Source organism: Zonotrichia leucophrys, chromosome Z (assembly GCF_028769735.1).
Source record: "Zonotrichia leucophrys gambelii isolate GWCS_2022_RI chromosome Z, RI_Zleu_2.0, whole genome shotgun sequence".
Classification (NCBI taxonomy): Eukaryota; Metazoa; Chordata; class Aves; order Passeriformes; family Passerellidae; genus Zonotrichia; species Zonotrichia leucophrys.
The window spans coordinates 71,613,800-71,628,801 of record NC_088200.1 but is presented as its reverse complement, the minus strand read 5'-3'; the positions used below and the strand labels follow the sequence as shown (position 1 = coordinate 71,628,801).

Here is a 15,002-nt window from a genome sequence, read left to right as displayed (position 1 = left end):
AATGCACATGTTCCCACACATATGGATATTTGTTCCTCACATGTTTTTTTCTGGTAGTGTCTGAATCAGACATTTCTAGGGAGGCTGCTGACATAGAAATGGACAGAGAAAAATATGTGGAAGAGCTGAGGAAAGCGCTGATAGCTGGAGAAGAGTCAGCTGGCAAATACAACTTTGTGATTTCAAGGGATGAGCAGAATAAGGCCTGTCACTTCTCCTATGAAAGGAACCTGAAAGACGGCTCTGTAAGTAGATAAATGTTTAAATTTAACTGTTAAATCATGAGAATGAAATACATTTTTGTATTTTATTATGATCTTTAAAATCAGATGTGTGATACTCACTCCAGATTGAATGAGTGTTGTGAGCTCTTGCATGGGCCAAGCTAGAAAGAAAGTGAGTGGTTTGGGGTGGATGCTGCCCTTTTCAAATTGTATCCTCTTGTGCACTCTTGTTTTCCTTTTTTTTTATCCTCTCTGTGTACTACTCACCTGAATTAGAAAAAAAAAATCAGGCAAGATTATTTTCAAATGCTAAAACATAGTTTTAAAATTAACTTTTCAACTACTTTAGATATTATGGAAGTTAAGGTTGAAATTGTCGCAATAAATTGCAAATGGGAAAGTGATTCCATGCTGCTTGCTTGGCTGCAAAGGAAAGGACCCTCTTAAAACAGGAAAGAAACCAGTATTATCTGTATCTGTAGGCACTTCTGGATGTTTCAGGGTGGGCTTTGCTGTGTTAAAACTTTTCTGAAGAAGAAGCTAACTTTAAGGTGAATATCCCAGTACTTATTTTTTTAAAATTCTTTTACATGCCCTTTTTCTTGTGCAGTATAGGAAATTTCAGGTGAGTTTGGCTCTTGAGGAGCCAAAAGTTAGGGCATGTAAGTCTTCCAGTCTGCATTATAAGTATTTCTGTGAATTTACCCAAGGCCATAGTGACCCTAAACCTTGTGAGCTGTTTGATTGTTCACAAAGATGTTGAAAGTTTAGGACCAAACTGTACTCGGAAATTGAGAGCTTTAAGATTAAGAATCCTTTTTTCTTTTTGTTTCTGCTCTGTGTCACACATGTTCTAAATGCAAGCCGGATTAAATACATTCTGTATTTTTATTAAGTAAAAACATCCTTGTGTTTGTGGGGTCACCTAATACATGTCTGCATCAATTAAGGCTTATGAGAAATTTAACTTGTATGAAAACTACTTTATGTCAATTTGGGAAAATAATAATCTGGCCAAAGAAATTGAAAATATAAAGAACCTTGATTCCTATATATGCTTTAAACTTTGGGTGTTGAAAGAATGTTTTTAGATAAGATAGGATTTCTTAGGTGAAAATGCACTTTTTCTTATTTTCCTGTGCTAAACTGATGCCTACAAATAAAATTGCCAAAGCAGTTGTAGAGAATTAAATAATAAAATTAAGTATTAGAAATAGCTTTCAGGTGTGTAACAGAATATGTTCCAAACGTTTCGCAACCTCTCTGTGGAAGTATTTGTGATCTCTCTCTTTCAGCACCACATTAGGAAATTAATCTTCCTGGGCTCAGTACATCCAGAGGGCTGATATTTAGCTAAATGTAAATTTAGTGCAGAGGAAGCCTAGAGAAACTCCTCTGCAGCTTAAACACGACTTAAACTCAGTGCTTATCTATTGTCACTTTAATAATTAACAGTTTTTAGTTTTAAAAAAATTGAAAAACTTCTGAAATGCATTGTTACACTTTGCGGTATAAAATGCTTATTAATCCATGTAAGTAAAAGTTACTGCAAAATCTTTTCATGAAATTGGTATATGGGTGCCTGAGAGTAAATTTTGTAGTCTTAGAAAATCAGTAACATGCCTTGCCTTATTTTTTAGAAACATATGCATGCTTATATACACAAATTTGATTATTTTAATTATTTTTAATGGGACCTGCCTAGAATATGATGCTGATCACCAGCAGTCACCTGTGCCCAGTGATTTCCAGAGCTGAGCTCTGTCATAGTTCTCCATCCCACGTGGGATTAATGACTGGCAAATCTCTGATCTAGATCCTGGTTTATTGTTTTCATGGTTGTACCAAACCGTGGTATTTGAAGTAAGTTTTACCTTCTTTGCAGCATCTTGCTAAAGCTCCGCTTCCATAAAGTCTAATGATGTGCCAAAACTGTGTTGGGTGGTCTGTAGGAGTGCAAATGAAAATAGTGGGGTGATGTTAAGCAAATGAAAACATAGGCATATTACTGGGAAATGCTTTCTGATAAGGAAATTTGTTTTACTGCCCAGGTGTTTTCTGGTGGAATTGGTGGCAGCCCTATTGTGCCCCTTGCTTTGAAAGGGACTAGAATGAAAAATGCGCTGTAATTATCTGTATTGCCAGTGTAGTACATTTGATGACTTAACAAGGTGTTTGATTCACCTGTTATTCAGGTAATGAGCAAAGAGGTTCCTTCCATGAACTGTAAAAGGATGTTACACCTATTCCTGCACTGCTTTGATGAAATGAAACCAAACCTGTATCTTCATATAATTTAAAAAGTGTTTATAATAGTCACTATATAATAATGATGTGTATGTAAGGTTTATGTAAGGGATGAGTGCTGGTGGTTTGGGTTTTGAATGGATGGAAAACTTCCCCAAGTCATGAAGAATTCCTGTCTGATTTAAAGGGAGCACTGTGTAACATGTTTGTTTTGTAGTGCCCTGTCTGCCTGTAATTCTTAGAAGTAGGAAAATAAGAAAAATAATTTATCTTAAGGAATGTTCATAAGGGTTTTACTACCTATTTATCTTGAAGTGTTGGTCGGGAGAGATAGTGATGCCTGAGCTTTAGAAACACTGGTTCTGGCTGTGCCTCAGGATGTGCAGCTGAGCCTGAGAAGCTGTGCCTTTAAAAATCCCCATGCCTTTGGTGAAAATCCCGATGGGTTCAGTGAAAATCCCGATGTGTTTTTGTGAGAATCCTGGCGCACTGGGTGAAAATCCCTGCGTGTTTGCGATTTACCTCCCTCAGGACAGGTGGGAGCCGTGTCTGGGGTGCCTGGCGTGTCGGGAAGGACCCTGGAATAACAATGTCTGCGGAGCACAGTGGGAATTGTGTGCGGATCCAGCTGCAGCCCCGGCCGGGCCACACACACACACGGAGACCCCGGCGAGGCTGGTCCAGCTCAGCTGCTGCCACCTAAACAAACACCGGCCTCAGAGGCAGTGATTTAGTGCTTGATCTAAGTAGGTGACCACTGGGAAGTAAATCTTTCCAAGTGCTTCAGCGAGTCACTCCACATATAATAAATAATGGAAATCCGGCAAGCTCTTTCTTTTTTTTTTTCTTTTCTTCAGGGCTGGCAATTAAATAGACTAAATAGCCTTTGATAAACAATTATTTGAGTGCTAGCAGTCTCTTTTTTTACAGTAATGTGACAGGCTCTGGGGTTTTTTTTCCCTTGCCTTTTGCTCAAGTTTGTAAACAGGGAGGGTAAGAGCTTAACAAATTCCACCTTAGAAGCAGCACTGTTGCTAATTAGGATGGTGGAAGAGATGCTGTTATTTGTCTCCCCCATTTCCTGTGGCTGCATTTCTCTGGTCAGGCTGTGAGTTCATTATAAGTTTAGTAAAAGTTGAAAAAAAAAAGCTGGAGAAGCTTGTGCTAACCAAAACTTTTCACAGCATGCTAACTGAGAGAAATGCAGTTGGTAGAGCTCTTTGTGCCGTCCAAACTATCTTGGTTCAAGGTCTGAGTAGCTACTTTGCTACAAACCACTGAGGATGTGTTGTTTGGTTAGGAAAGGTCACTGAGAGTTCAGGTTGTTTCCCAGGCAATTCCACCAGCTGAGGAGAGAGGAAGATGAAATGATTAATCCCTGGGTCAGTGTGAAAGTAATGACTCTCATATCACTTCTGTCACTTAACGTCTATGTACTTCAGGACCCGAGAGTAGACACTTGAATGGATTTCTTGGAAGCCCATTTTAGAAATAGCTGGCTTCTGATGTGCCTTATGTAATAGAAACATTAAGTGTTATCTTGTAAGTAATCTCAGAATTCTGAGTGCCACATGATTTTCCCCATCTCACCTCGGGTGTTCCTTCAGGTATTTCAAGTACACTGGAAATGCAATGCATCATTTCTGTAGCCTTAAGGTAAGAAAAACAATTTCTGAAAATGATTCCCTACCATATTAGTAGGTGTGCAATTCACCTACAAGGTGTATCTGTACAAGGTGTGACAGAAGTCCTGGTGAGCTATTTTCCTTGCTTAGCTATTAGATTATGTATTTGATTGCTGCTTCTGATAAGCAGTAGTTTGGAGAAATTAATTTAAAATACTGGCAATTTATGCCTTTAAAACTGGTATTGTTGAAAAAGGAGGATTCAAACACTGTGATGTATAAATTCTCTTCATTTTTTCTCAACCTGTTAGGATCTGTGTATTTCACTAGATCTATCCAACTGGAGAAAAATGGTAGTTTAAGTGCATTAAGGTGTGCTGTAAATTACACCATAAAGGACATCTTTGTATTTCTTGAGTACAATGAGAATCTAAACATATTTCAAGTATACTTAACGTGTTCATAAAATAACAGATTTGGATTTGTGCAAGAAAAATTGTCAGTTATTCTTTCTCCCTCTTGGTATTATTGTGTCATCTCCCCTCCCTTCCTCTCCTCTGATTTTTTTCAGATTTTCCCTTTATTGGAATACCTGCTGAGCATTTCAAATCCCTGTGTGGACATCAAGGCTTGCTTTCATTTGCAAATGCTTTCCTTTTAGGAGGAAGAAATCTTTAAATCACGGAATATTGGCAAGCTTTAGTTTCCCAAACACAAATTACAGAGGACAGTAGGTGCTCTGGAAAAGAGATTACTGTGTGTGGGCTCTAAACCTGCACTGCAAGACCCCAGTCCTGTATTTTCTGTGAGGATGAGCAGCAGCCAGGGCGTGGAAACCAATGGGAATCTCACCAGTGGTTTCTCTTCAGAAACTCTCTCACCTCTCACAGCTCCAGAGGAAGCATTCATCTTTCTACCTGCAAAGGCACAGGAGAGCTCTCAACCTCATGTTAACTCTTGGGTTCACTAAAATAACACCTTTTCCACTATATAATATTGAATGGATATGTTTAAACTTAGAGTAACTTCAACACCTCTATTACTTCTGCTGCAGTTAAAGAAAATGTCTTGAAATGTAAAAAAAGGGCAAATTCAGGATGTCCTGCATTTTTTAAAAAGTGAAAAATATGGAAATATTGTGAGGTGATGGGATGAAGAAATAAGGGAGCTGCAGGATGTGCAGTGAGGAAAGTGCTGCACTTCCTGTTGATTTCTTTCCTTTTACTGCAGTGATTTAAAATACACATATCTTTGGTTTTCCACTGTGAAGTCAGTCTGTATTAGTAGACACAGATAAAAATGAAATGTTCTTTTAACAGTGAAGACAAGTCCCTAATTTCTGTGTCCAGTGAGGAGAGCAAGATCAGCTCTTTTTTTGGTGGAACTACCAGCACCACCATAAGTTTAGAATGGTAAACTTACCATACTAACTTTGGTAAGTTTAAAAAACCTAAAAACCTTGTGAGGTGTTGTGCTTGCCCATAGGATCTGACAAAATGCTAATTACCGCCTGTTACATGTCAGTATGTGGAATGAGTGTTCTTTATCATGAGGACAAAGTCTAAGCATCTTTGTGTTTTAAACTTTAAACGCCAGATTGCACATGGATTTGGAGCTGGTGAGTAGAAGATTCCATTAGAATTGTTCTGAAATATTTTAGTCTCACTGGAAAATGTGGTTCTCTTGCAAAAACTATGCTTCCTAGAAAGGCAGGTACATCACACAATTTTGAGGGTATGTTTCTGGGTAGTATCATTCCAGGAAAAAACTCTTCCATAGAGGATTATTTGTTTCATTCTCTTTTCTTGTTCCTCTCAGGTACCTCTGCAAATAATGCCTGACATTTCATTAAAAATTACATGTCAACCGCTTTGCTGGGTACAAAGTGTAACTGTTTTTTTCTTATTTTTGGAACCCAAATCCTAGTCCTTCTGCATGTGTTTTTCTCAGATAAGTCCCAAGCTTTGGGGGTTTTTAAGAGTTTGAGGTACTGTTTTTTGTTCCATTCATAAAAGCACATTGTCTTTTCAGTGCGTGAATAATACCTGTAGGTTATTAGCTTAACACAGATTTTTAACAGAACATTGTCAATACTCTTAGGAGCTGCAGAGGTGCCAAACACTGGGATTTGGAAGCAGTCAAGTTTTTTTTTATACCAGTTCTTTGCTCATTTAATTGATGGCTGTACATCTTGCAAAACAATGGGAGATTTATTTCCATTAATTTACACTGAACTTGTTGCCTTGCAGTTGTGTTTGTACGTGTTCAGTTCTAGCTGGAATGAGAATTTGTTGTTCTATGTAGATAATCCATCCCAGGAACATCAGGGATGAATTTTGCTATTTAGTTGGAATAAACCTGACTGTACTCTTTCAGTGTATCCTGAATCCATATTCTTCTCCTCTCAGCTGAATCACTCTCAGGAAAGGGAAGGAAAAAAAAAAAAAAACAACAAGAAAAGGATTTATCTAATGTAGCTTTTAGAGACTAACTTGAGCTGCTGATTAGCAAGTTCTGATTTAGGTGAGTGGTCTAAGCCTGAGGTGATGTGGGGAAGATGCACATTTATGAAAAAATGTGAACTTGTCTAGCCTTCACAAGCACTGTTTTATTTCCAGTTTTGGTGAGGTTTTCTTTGCTAATAATTGAAAACAGAAGAATTCACTGTCATATTTTACTTCCATGGGCTCACAAAGGAGTTAAAATTGTAGTCTTGTGTCCTGCTGGAATTTTCTAAATCAGCCATTCACCACTGCAGTTTTGGTTGTGCCAGTGTTACTGACTTGGTGGACTGGAATACATTGAGCAATGCAGGTTTCATCTCATTAAGAACTAGTGAGACATTGCCCAGGACTTGGGTCAAAACTGAGGAATTAAAATAAGGACTGCATTAATACATACAGTATTTATTTTGGTTTTATATGCACTGATTTGTATGCAAGAAAACTGTTAGGTTTCTGAGACCACCTGAAGGTTTTGCTAGCTGTGATGAGGGGCAAACCCCCATGTTTTCCTTGATGTAAATAACTAAATATGAGTTGTCTTTTGAAGAGATCAGAGGAATAATCAGTCTGCTCTTATGTGGGTGTGCTAGCTTGAAAAGCCAGTAAACTACATAACTAAGATGTTTGTTCCAAAAAATCCTTGCAGGCCGTGGGTAAATCACTAAAGATGTTTGGGAAAGGGATTTTAATAGGGCCCTTATGTGGACATGTGGTAGCAGAAGTGCTCTGCCAACCAGTGGAAGGGGGGCTGTTATCTCTGTTGGTTACCTGACATAATTATAGTTTAGCAGTTCTTTTTTCAGGGATGTAATCTGGGGATAAAACCAACATGACTGCAAAAAGGACGTTCTTTCTGTGGAAAAGAACATGCAGATACCAATCCTTTAATTTTTCCTTTTTTAAATGTGGTCCTCTTTAAAGAACTTTAAGAACTTTTTAAAATCAGTTTTTCTAAAACAACTATTTTCTTTGTTGAAAGCCAAGAAGTAAACTTACAGAGAATAAGACTCACCTTATCCACTATCACTAAGGGTCTTCATTCGTAGGAAATAATCAGGACAGATAAAATGTGTCGAGAATAAGATAATAAAATAGTATTTTTTTGGATCAGGGTCTAGTAAAAACTGAGCACTCCCCCACTGAAAAACCCAAACATGAGATGAAAGACAGATAACCAGATACTTAATTTTGAGTTTCATTTCTGTGAGACAGGCTAATACCTGAGACTGAGGAGTGTGACATCTATTCACACGCTGTTTTTACCAACTGCTTTCAGGCCTGGCAGTGGGGAGCTGCTGCCTTTGCCCCTCGTGGCTGAGCTGTGTGTTTCATCTCAAGTTTGTCAGGCCAGGCTTGCAGAACACAAGCTGGGGCTCTGCCAGGGCTGCATGTGCTCATCAAACATTGTTTAGTCACTGCAGCATGTTTATGCCATCTGCAAATGCATGTGCTCCCCTTCCTGAACAATGCTCTTTAATCAAGACCACTATTGTGGAGAGGCTAGCAGGAGCAGTATACATAATCAGCAGGATGCCAAAATTAGAGTTACACGTGCATTCTGCCTAACCCCAGCACGTCAGCTCGGGGTAACAAGCTTCCAGAGGGTGCCACTTCTCTGGAATTAGTACCTTTATCCATAATCTCTCGTACTTCTGTGTATATTATTCAGAGTCCAAGTTGTTTAAAGAGCTTTGCGGTAATAATAACAAATCAAGAGTCGTTGTGGAGAATTGTTAAGCCTGTAGGAATTGCCTGCTATCTTTTATTTGTTAGGAGACTCCATTTTCCAGGTCTGTCTAAACAGAAACATCCACTAAACCATTTCACATCTGTTTTGCTCCTTTCTTCATATTACAAAAGCATGAGCTTTTTGTTCCACATATTTTTCTGAACAATTTCTTCATTGTGTTAAAGCTTCTGTAACTTCTTGCTGGTTCTTTTTGCTGGGTACTAAAAGAGCTCTTAGAGAAGGCAAATGTGTTTAAGATGGTGTTAATTCCCCCTGGTCAGAGCCAGGTGAAGCGTGCCAGGCAATGTTCTGAGAATGTGTGTGTTCAGAGATGATGGTCGTGATATTTGAATGATTTACATATAAATCATGTGTGTATAATGATAGATATTCACAAATAACACTCAATTTTATCTTTTTCACTTCTTGCAAAATAATAGAATAATTAGGGCTGGTATGGACCTTAAAGACAACTTCTGTTAACTTCTTGTAAATTTTTAATGGCAATTATTAAAGGTGTTCTGCTTTAACCATAACTTGTCTTCTCTTGACAGCTTAATGTTTTGTTGTGGGTTTGCATGTGGTTTCTTTTTCCTATGAAAGTCAGTAGTGTGGCAGGAGAAAATATCTCTTCTGACAGTGCTGAAGTGCTTGACAAAGCTGAGCTAGATAATCCCAGTATCCCCAGAGCTGGTGAGACAACCACCCTGGACTTTTCTTCCTTCTCAAACCAACTTTTTTCTTATAAAAGATTTTTAGATTTTAAATGTAATCTTTACATTTTTCTTAATTGCAATTTTAAGGGTTTAAACTAGATTTGGACAAAATATATCTATCTAAACTCAAGAGTTTCTCTGCTCCTTCAGGAGTGTTAGAGTTTCCTTATGGAAAAAGAGAAGCTTAAAACTGAGTCAGTGACGTGTCTGTCTGTCTTTCGTAGGTTAAAATTTCACGACACCATCATTTTGTAGTGGAGGCTCTCTCTGTGACTGCGCAGCCAATGCAGAGGTCAACAAAATTCTGTAACTGCTTTTTCTTTCATTTACCACATCTGACATACTTGGTTTTGATTCATCAAAACTGGGTGCAGTGAAACATTTCTCAGTTATCCACCAGTCTTGGATTTTAGTCAATTAATTTTCAGTTCTCTGTTGCTTTTACCTGAAGAAACTCTTGTATTTCATGGTGTGTGAGTGACTCTGCAGGTTTTGCTCAATGACAGTTACAAAACTGGCTATTTTATGTACTTGAGCATGGAAAATTATGTCATTCAACAAATGGCAGCTACTTTAATTAAAAAAGAAATTAAAGTCCCTACATGTCAGGTCACATGGTTTAGGAAAATAACATCAATTCCATGACACAGGAGTGTTTTCCTTTCAGCTGCAACTTTAAACCTGAGCCAGACCATGACATTGGAAAGAAATATATTTCCGTATGGTAAAAGAAATGTAGTAATTTCTGTTGAAAAATTCATGTGGGTTTCTCCATAATGCTGTTAATGCTTCAGTAGTCTGGTGGGTGACAAAAAACCTTTGTGCCTTATTGTTTTAATGCTTTGGAAGAGAAAATGGCAATCGGGAGAATGGTCTTTATCATAGGCACTCTTTTTAAAATTAGATATGAAATGTTATAACTTATTGGTATATGATGGCAACCTCAGTTTCTCCAGGCTATATTGAGCTCTCTGTAGCCTGAGATTAGGGGGGTGTGTATTGATTTGAAAAGGAAATTTGTATTTTGCTCTGAGGCTAAAACAGCAGCTAAGGAAAAAATATTCTGAAATTGGTTTTTGAACGTTGGGATATGCTGTGGGAAATGCAGGGGAAAATGTGGGAAAGCATTTTTTTTTGTGTTTCTTAGAAATCAGCAAAGTAAATTTATAGTGCAGAGGTAACATATAAGTGGTGTCAGTCTGTGATATTTGCTTGAATCCATCATGAGTGTTGTGTAATTATGGTTTTCTGAGTACTGTGTGACAAGATGGAGATTGTATTTGTTCTAAAAACTTTTTGGTAGTACTCAAAAACAGCTTATTGCTGACAAATGGCATAGATTGGCTGCTGCTAACACCCAAGCTACAGAATTTTGGTAGTTTAGGAAATAACCCTGTCTCTTACATTAACACAGCTTGGATTGCACAATGACCTTATTAGCTGAAATGTTCTGGTATTTCTACAGAAACCCCACTGGAAACTCACAGCAAGTTTCGAAAAAGTACATTTAACCTGTTAATTGACTTACGTGGCCTTTGTTGAAGGAACATGCCTTTTGAGAAGTGAACGTGCATTTTTGCTTTAGAAAAATAAGGTGCCAATAACACCTGAAGTTGTAGGTAAGACATAGTTGACATAGGGCTTTTTTTTTTGGTTTTTTTTTTCAGTAATTAAGGATTTCCCAAATGATGTCTGAATGGACTCTTGGTTTTTGCCCTGAAGTTGGGCATTTAACTGGGAGCTCATCTTGTTACAGGTCCCAGCTGCTCTCCTCAATGAAGAAGAGTGAGTATTCATAGCCATGGGCTAAGGAAGGTTGTTTGAGAGATAGGATCTGGTTTCCTTCAGTGTTTGTTTTCCAAGGATTATCTTCTGGTTGCAGTAGATGCCCAGCTGTTTAGCAGGTCCTAAATTTTCCATTCATTATCAACTTGACACCTATGGAAGATAGGCAAGATCTTGAGTTTCCATCAGGTCTTTCCCATGGGCATGGAAGCTAATTTTAAAACATTCTGTAGATAAAGCCTTCAAATGACTGTTTCAGAGCATTTTAGGTCGTAGAGTTCTTTTATTTTACTGTGTGCACCATTGTAATTGGTGGGGATGGTAGCAGTTACAATGGCAATGGCATGGACACTAGATAGTTTTATAGTAGTGCTGTTGTAGATATTTCAGTTTGAACACTTCTGTCCAAATAAAATATCATTTTTTCTGGAAGTTCCACGGGGATTAACACTATGAAAATGCTGTTTTTTTCCTGAAATCAGTTTTTCATTGTCCTCTCTCTGTGGTGACTTTAAAAGCTGATCTGTCTACCTGTTGGCCTTCTCAGAGATTTCGTGTACGTATTCTCTGAAGAATTTCAGCCTGTCTTTTTTGTTGTTTTACCTTTTCCAAGTGCTACACGAGCAAGTTCTCACTGCTGAGAGAGAGTGATGTGCAGCACTTAAGTCAGCAGTACAACGGATAGCCAAGAAAAAGAACCTGGAACTTTTAATTTATTTGTCAAACACAATTACAAGTAAGTTTGGGTTTCAGAAATACTATTTATTGTTCAGTCCATTAGCTGGATCCTGTTGGAGCAAACAATCAAACACAGCTGAAGCAGCAGCTTTTCAGTTTGAAGTTTCTAAATTTTGATCATTTCAGCTATGTGGCGTCCTTGTAGGTTGAAAACTATTTCTCAGTGCAACTCAGAAATTTCATTTGTTGAAAGGGGAAGTGTGAGATGTCAAGGGAGGGCTCAGTTCTCATATTTGTGCTAAGCCTTAAAAACTGGCTACTAGGTCAGCCAATTTATGTCTCAATAGCTTTGGACTTGTACAGCAGTCATTCTTTACTGTGCCTTCACAATGACTCAGCCCAGGCAGATTTCCATCCCCCTTTTCCACCCCACTCCCCTGGATTAGTCATATGCAGTTTAGGAGTATTAGAGAAGCTGTTTCTGGGCTCTCTCTGCAGACAGTTCTTGATTATCAAATGACAAAAGGACTTCATTCACAGATAGCTTGTAACTTTGAGACTTCATTCTGAACATAAGTGAAAACCCATTCCTTTCCTTAGAAAAAAAAAGTCACTGTGATAAAATCAGTGTCTGGATTTGTAAAGAAAAACACGATTACATTTTTGCACTAAATTCTGTTAGCACAAAAAATCAGCTAAAAAAATCTCAGAACTGATTCTGTCTCTCATGGTCTGATTCTAACTTTCTTCTTTTTTGCACTGTTTTCACTTTAATTTTCTGTCACTTTGCTTTTTTGATTCCCTTCCCTGAAGCTTATTGCTGAGTACAGCTATAAAATTATCAAGATGAAGATTAAAACTGCTAAAACACTGAGTTTGGTGCATGTTACACCTTGGAACTGCATGAGTACATTACAAGCAAAGAATTTCCATGGCTCCCCTTCAGCACCACGGTCTCAGCTGCTCATATGGCATCCATCTGTGGTCTTTTGGCAGCAGCCTGGGCTGCTGCATGGGAGTTTTTGGAGTTCAGAGCTAACCTCATATCTGTCTTCCCATCACTCTGGAAGTTATGAAAATCCTTCATGGCTGCCCTGAAGTGAGGTATTAAAATATTACAGAAACATGAGATGGAATTAATAATGCTGCGAGTTAATAACGGGAATGTAGGCTTGGGGTTTGGTTGGTTTTTTGCTTTTTTTTTTTTAAATAACAAGCCAATATCTTTGATTTAGTTTCTTTAGCTGTGTGTTCTCTATGTGCAGATTATGGTGGATTTCCTATACACAGATGTAAAGGGTGATTGATTCTTGTTTGATTAATTTGCTTTATGCTGCCTTGCCTTAGAAAAGGTAATAAAGACCATACAGATGGTTGAATCAAGTACATAGATCTATATCAACAAGATTTAAAACATTTAAAGGATCAAAAGTCTCACTGTTTCTTGCTTAAGAAAGCACATTTAAATGAGGCTTTTCCTGCTTAAGTGGGAGTGTCAAAGTACAAAAGACTAGATATAAAAAAGTGAGTTTACAAAAGATAATCAGAGTAATATAATGAAAAAAACCTGCAACTGATAAAATTAAGAGAATAAATGCTTTTTTTTTGAAAAACATTCTGCGAATTGTGCTAGGCTTATATTCTTGTTAGGCTTATTGGGTTTCTGAATAATGCTGAAAAAAGTTGCCATCACTTCAGAGCAGACCAAGATGTTCCATTAGTATTTCTCCTCTGAATCTGAGAAGCAAAAATATTTGTGTGTCACAAAGACAATCCATTAGTTACTAGGGAAGATATTACATAGATGAAAACATTTAAATTACCATTCTCCTCAAATAAATGGTGTCCAAGAGAGCAAAAAGAATTGGCTGAACTGATTTCTGGCTTGCTCAAGTCTGGTTTTAATGCTAAATCCATGGGAAGTTATGGAAGACTTGAAAATGTGCTACTGTTCTGTCAGCATGCAGTGGGTATCCTATCCCACTTGTTGGTGTTGAAATCTGAAGCTGCCTGTGCTGTAGTCAGTCTGGAATTAAAGTAATAGGCAAGTCTGCTAAAATACTAAAGGGATTACAGAATGAAAATGTAATTCTGGCTGGTAAATTTCCTTTACAAAAAAATCCCTCTGCAGGACAGGATCAAGGCTTGCATCCCTATAGTTACTCATGTCCAAAGAAAAGAATGTCAGGATCACTTAGACTGACCCAAAAGTGAAAAAAAAAAAAAAAAGATTGCATCTGTGGATGAAGAATATCACAGTAGATTTTTTTGAGGTAGTATTGCAGAGGTTTCCATGTTCTACATGAAAGCTGGATTTAATTATTTCTATTGAAATGTCTGAGGATTTGAGACTCAGTGAAATAAGTAATGTCTGTAGTTCTTACATCTGTACTTGTTGTTCAAGCCTAAGATATATGTAGTACATGTTTCATGTCTACTGTAGATAGAAAGTCTCCATGAAATCTGAGGATTTAATCCCTGCACGTTGGGTCCTTGAGGTATCCACTACTGTGTTTTCCTGAGTTCAGAGAATAAAACGTCAGTGAATTCCCGCAGTAATTTTTTATATCTTGTGTTACTCTTTGATTCTTGCATTGCTCTGAAATGAGAATCTGCCATGCAAGTTCTGCATTTCATTCCCCTGTTTTGGTGAGTTAGGTAAAGCAGAATAAAATCCAGGAATGGAAGTTGTATCAGAAACCAAAGATTTTCAGAAGTGCCAGGGCAGTGGTGTGGCTCTTGATTCATGTATCTGTGTTTGGGCTTATCATCTGCAGAGTGAAGAAATGAGGTGTCACTTTGAGATGGAGAGAAAAAAAAAAATAAAAGTGGCTGAGTGCATTTTCCAAGTGGTGGAAATGGTTATCATGAGGAAACCAGGCAGCTTCTTGATTTTTATAACAAAAGTGAGTTGAAAGATGTGATCTCTTCAAACCAAAACACGAGAACAACTTTAGAACCTTAGAATTTAGCAGGAAGAGTTGCTGGAAATTGGAGAAATATTTTAAAATGTCTTCAGAGGAACCCTCTTGAAAGGGTTTGATGGGAGTTTGGGCTTGCAGCTTTTGTCAGCAATTTTCCATATTGGTGAGACTTGAGCAAAGGTCAAAACTTAGACACTGGAAGTGAAATGGGTATGTTTGATGTCTTGAATTTAGTGCTTTTTGAGACTGGGAAACGCAAGTTACTGTTTTCTCCCCGTAAACTTTTGGTGGTGGCAGTATTGTGAATGAATAAGAATAGTGGTGAGGTTGTAAAATCATGTGAAACATTTTTTTTGATGAAGTGGTTTGTGCCTGTGTGGAGGCTGGAGATGGAGGTGAGAAAAGAAGGACACAAAGCAGGAGACCTCTGGGTGAGATTCATACATTTGGTGAGATAAACTGACACAGGGTCATCAGCCTCTCTCAGGGGGAGATGGGGGGAAGGAGTGGGTTAAGCTGGGCAGTTTATTAAGGCAGAACAGCTGTAACTTGACATTTTGGTGCTCTAAA

At 38.0% G+C, this 15,002-nt stretch overlaps 1 protein-coding gene across 5 annotated transcripts in view; it reads left to right on the top strand.

The window, feature by feature from the left end:
* XRCC4 (X-ray repair cross complementing 4) overlaps positions 1-15,002 on the top strand; it is a 144,117-nt gene that overhangs the window by 17,788 nt on the left and 111,327 nt on the right. For all 5 annotated transcript variants that reach the window (XM_064735758.1, XM_064735761.1, XM_064735759.1 and 2 more), the window contains exon 3: positions 58-245. In XM_064735758.1, coding sequence (XP_064591828.1) covers positions 58-245 — 188 coding nt within the window. The remainder of the gene's footprint in view (positions 1-57; positions 246-15,002) is intronic.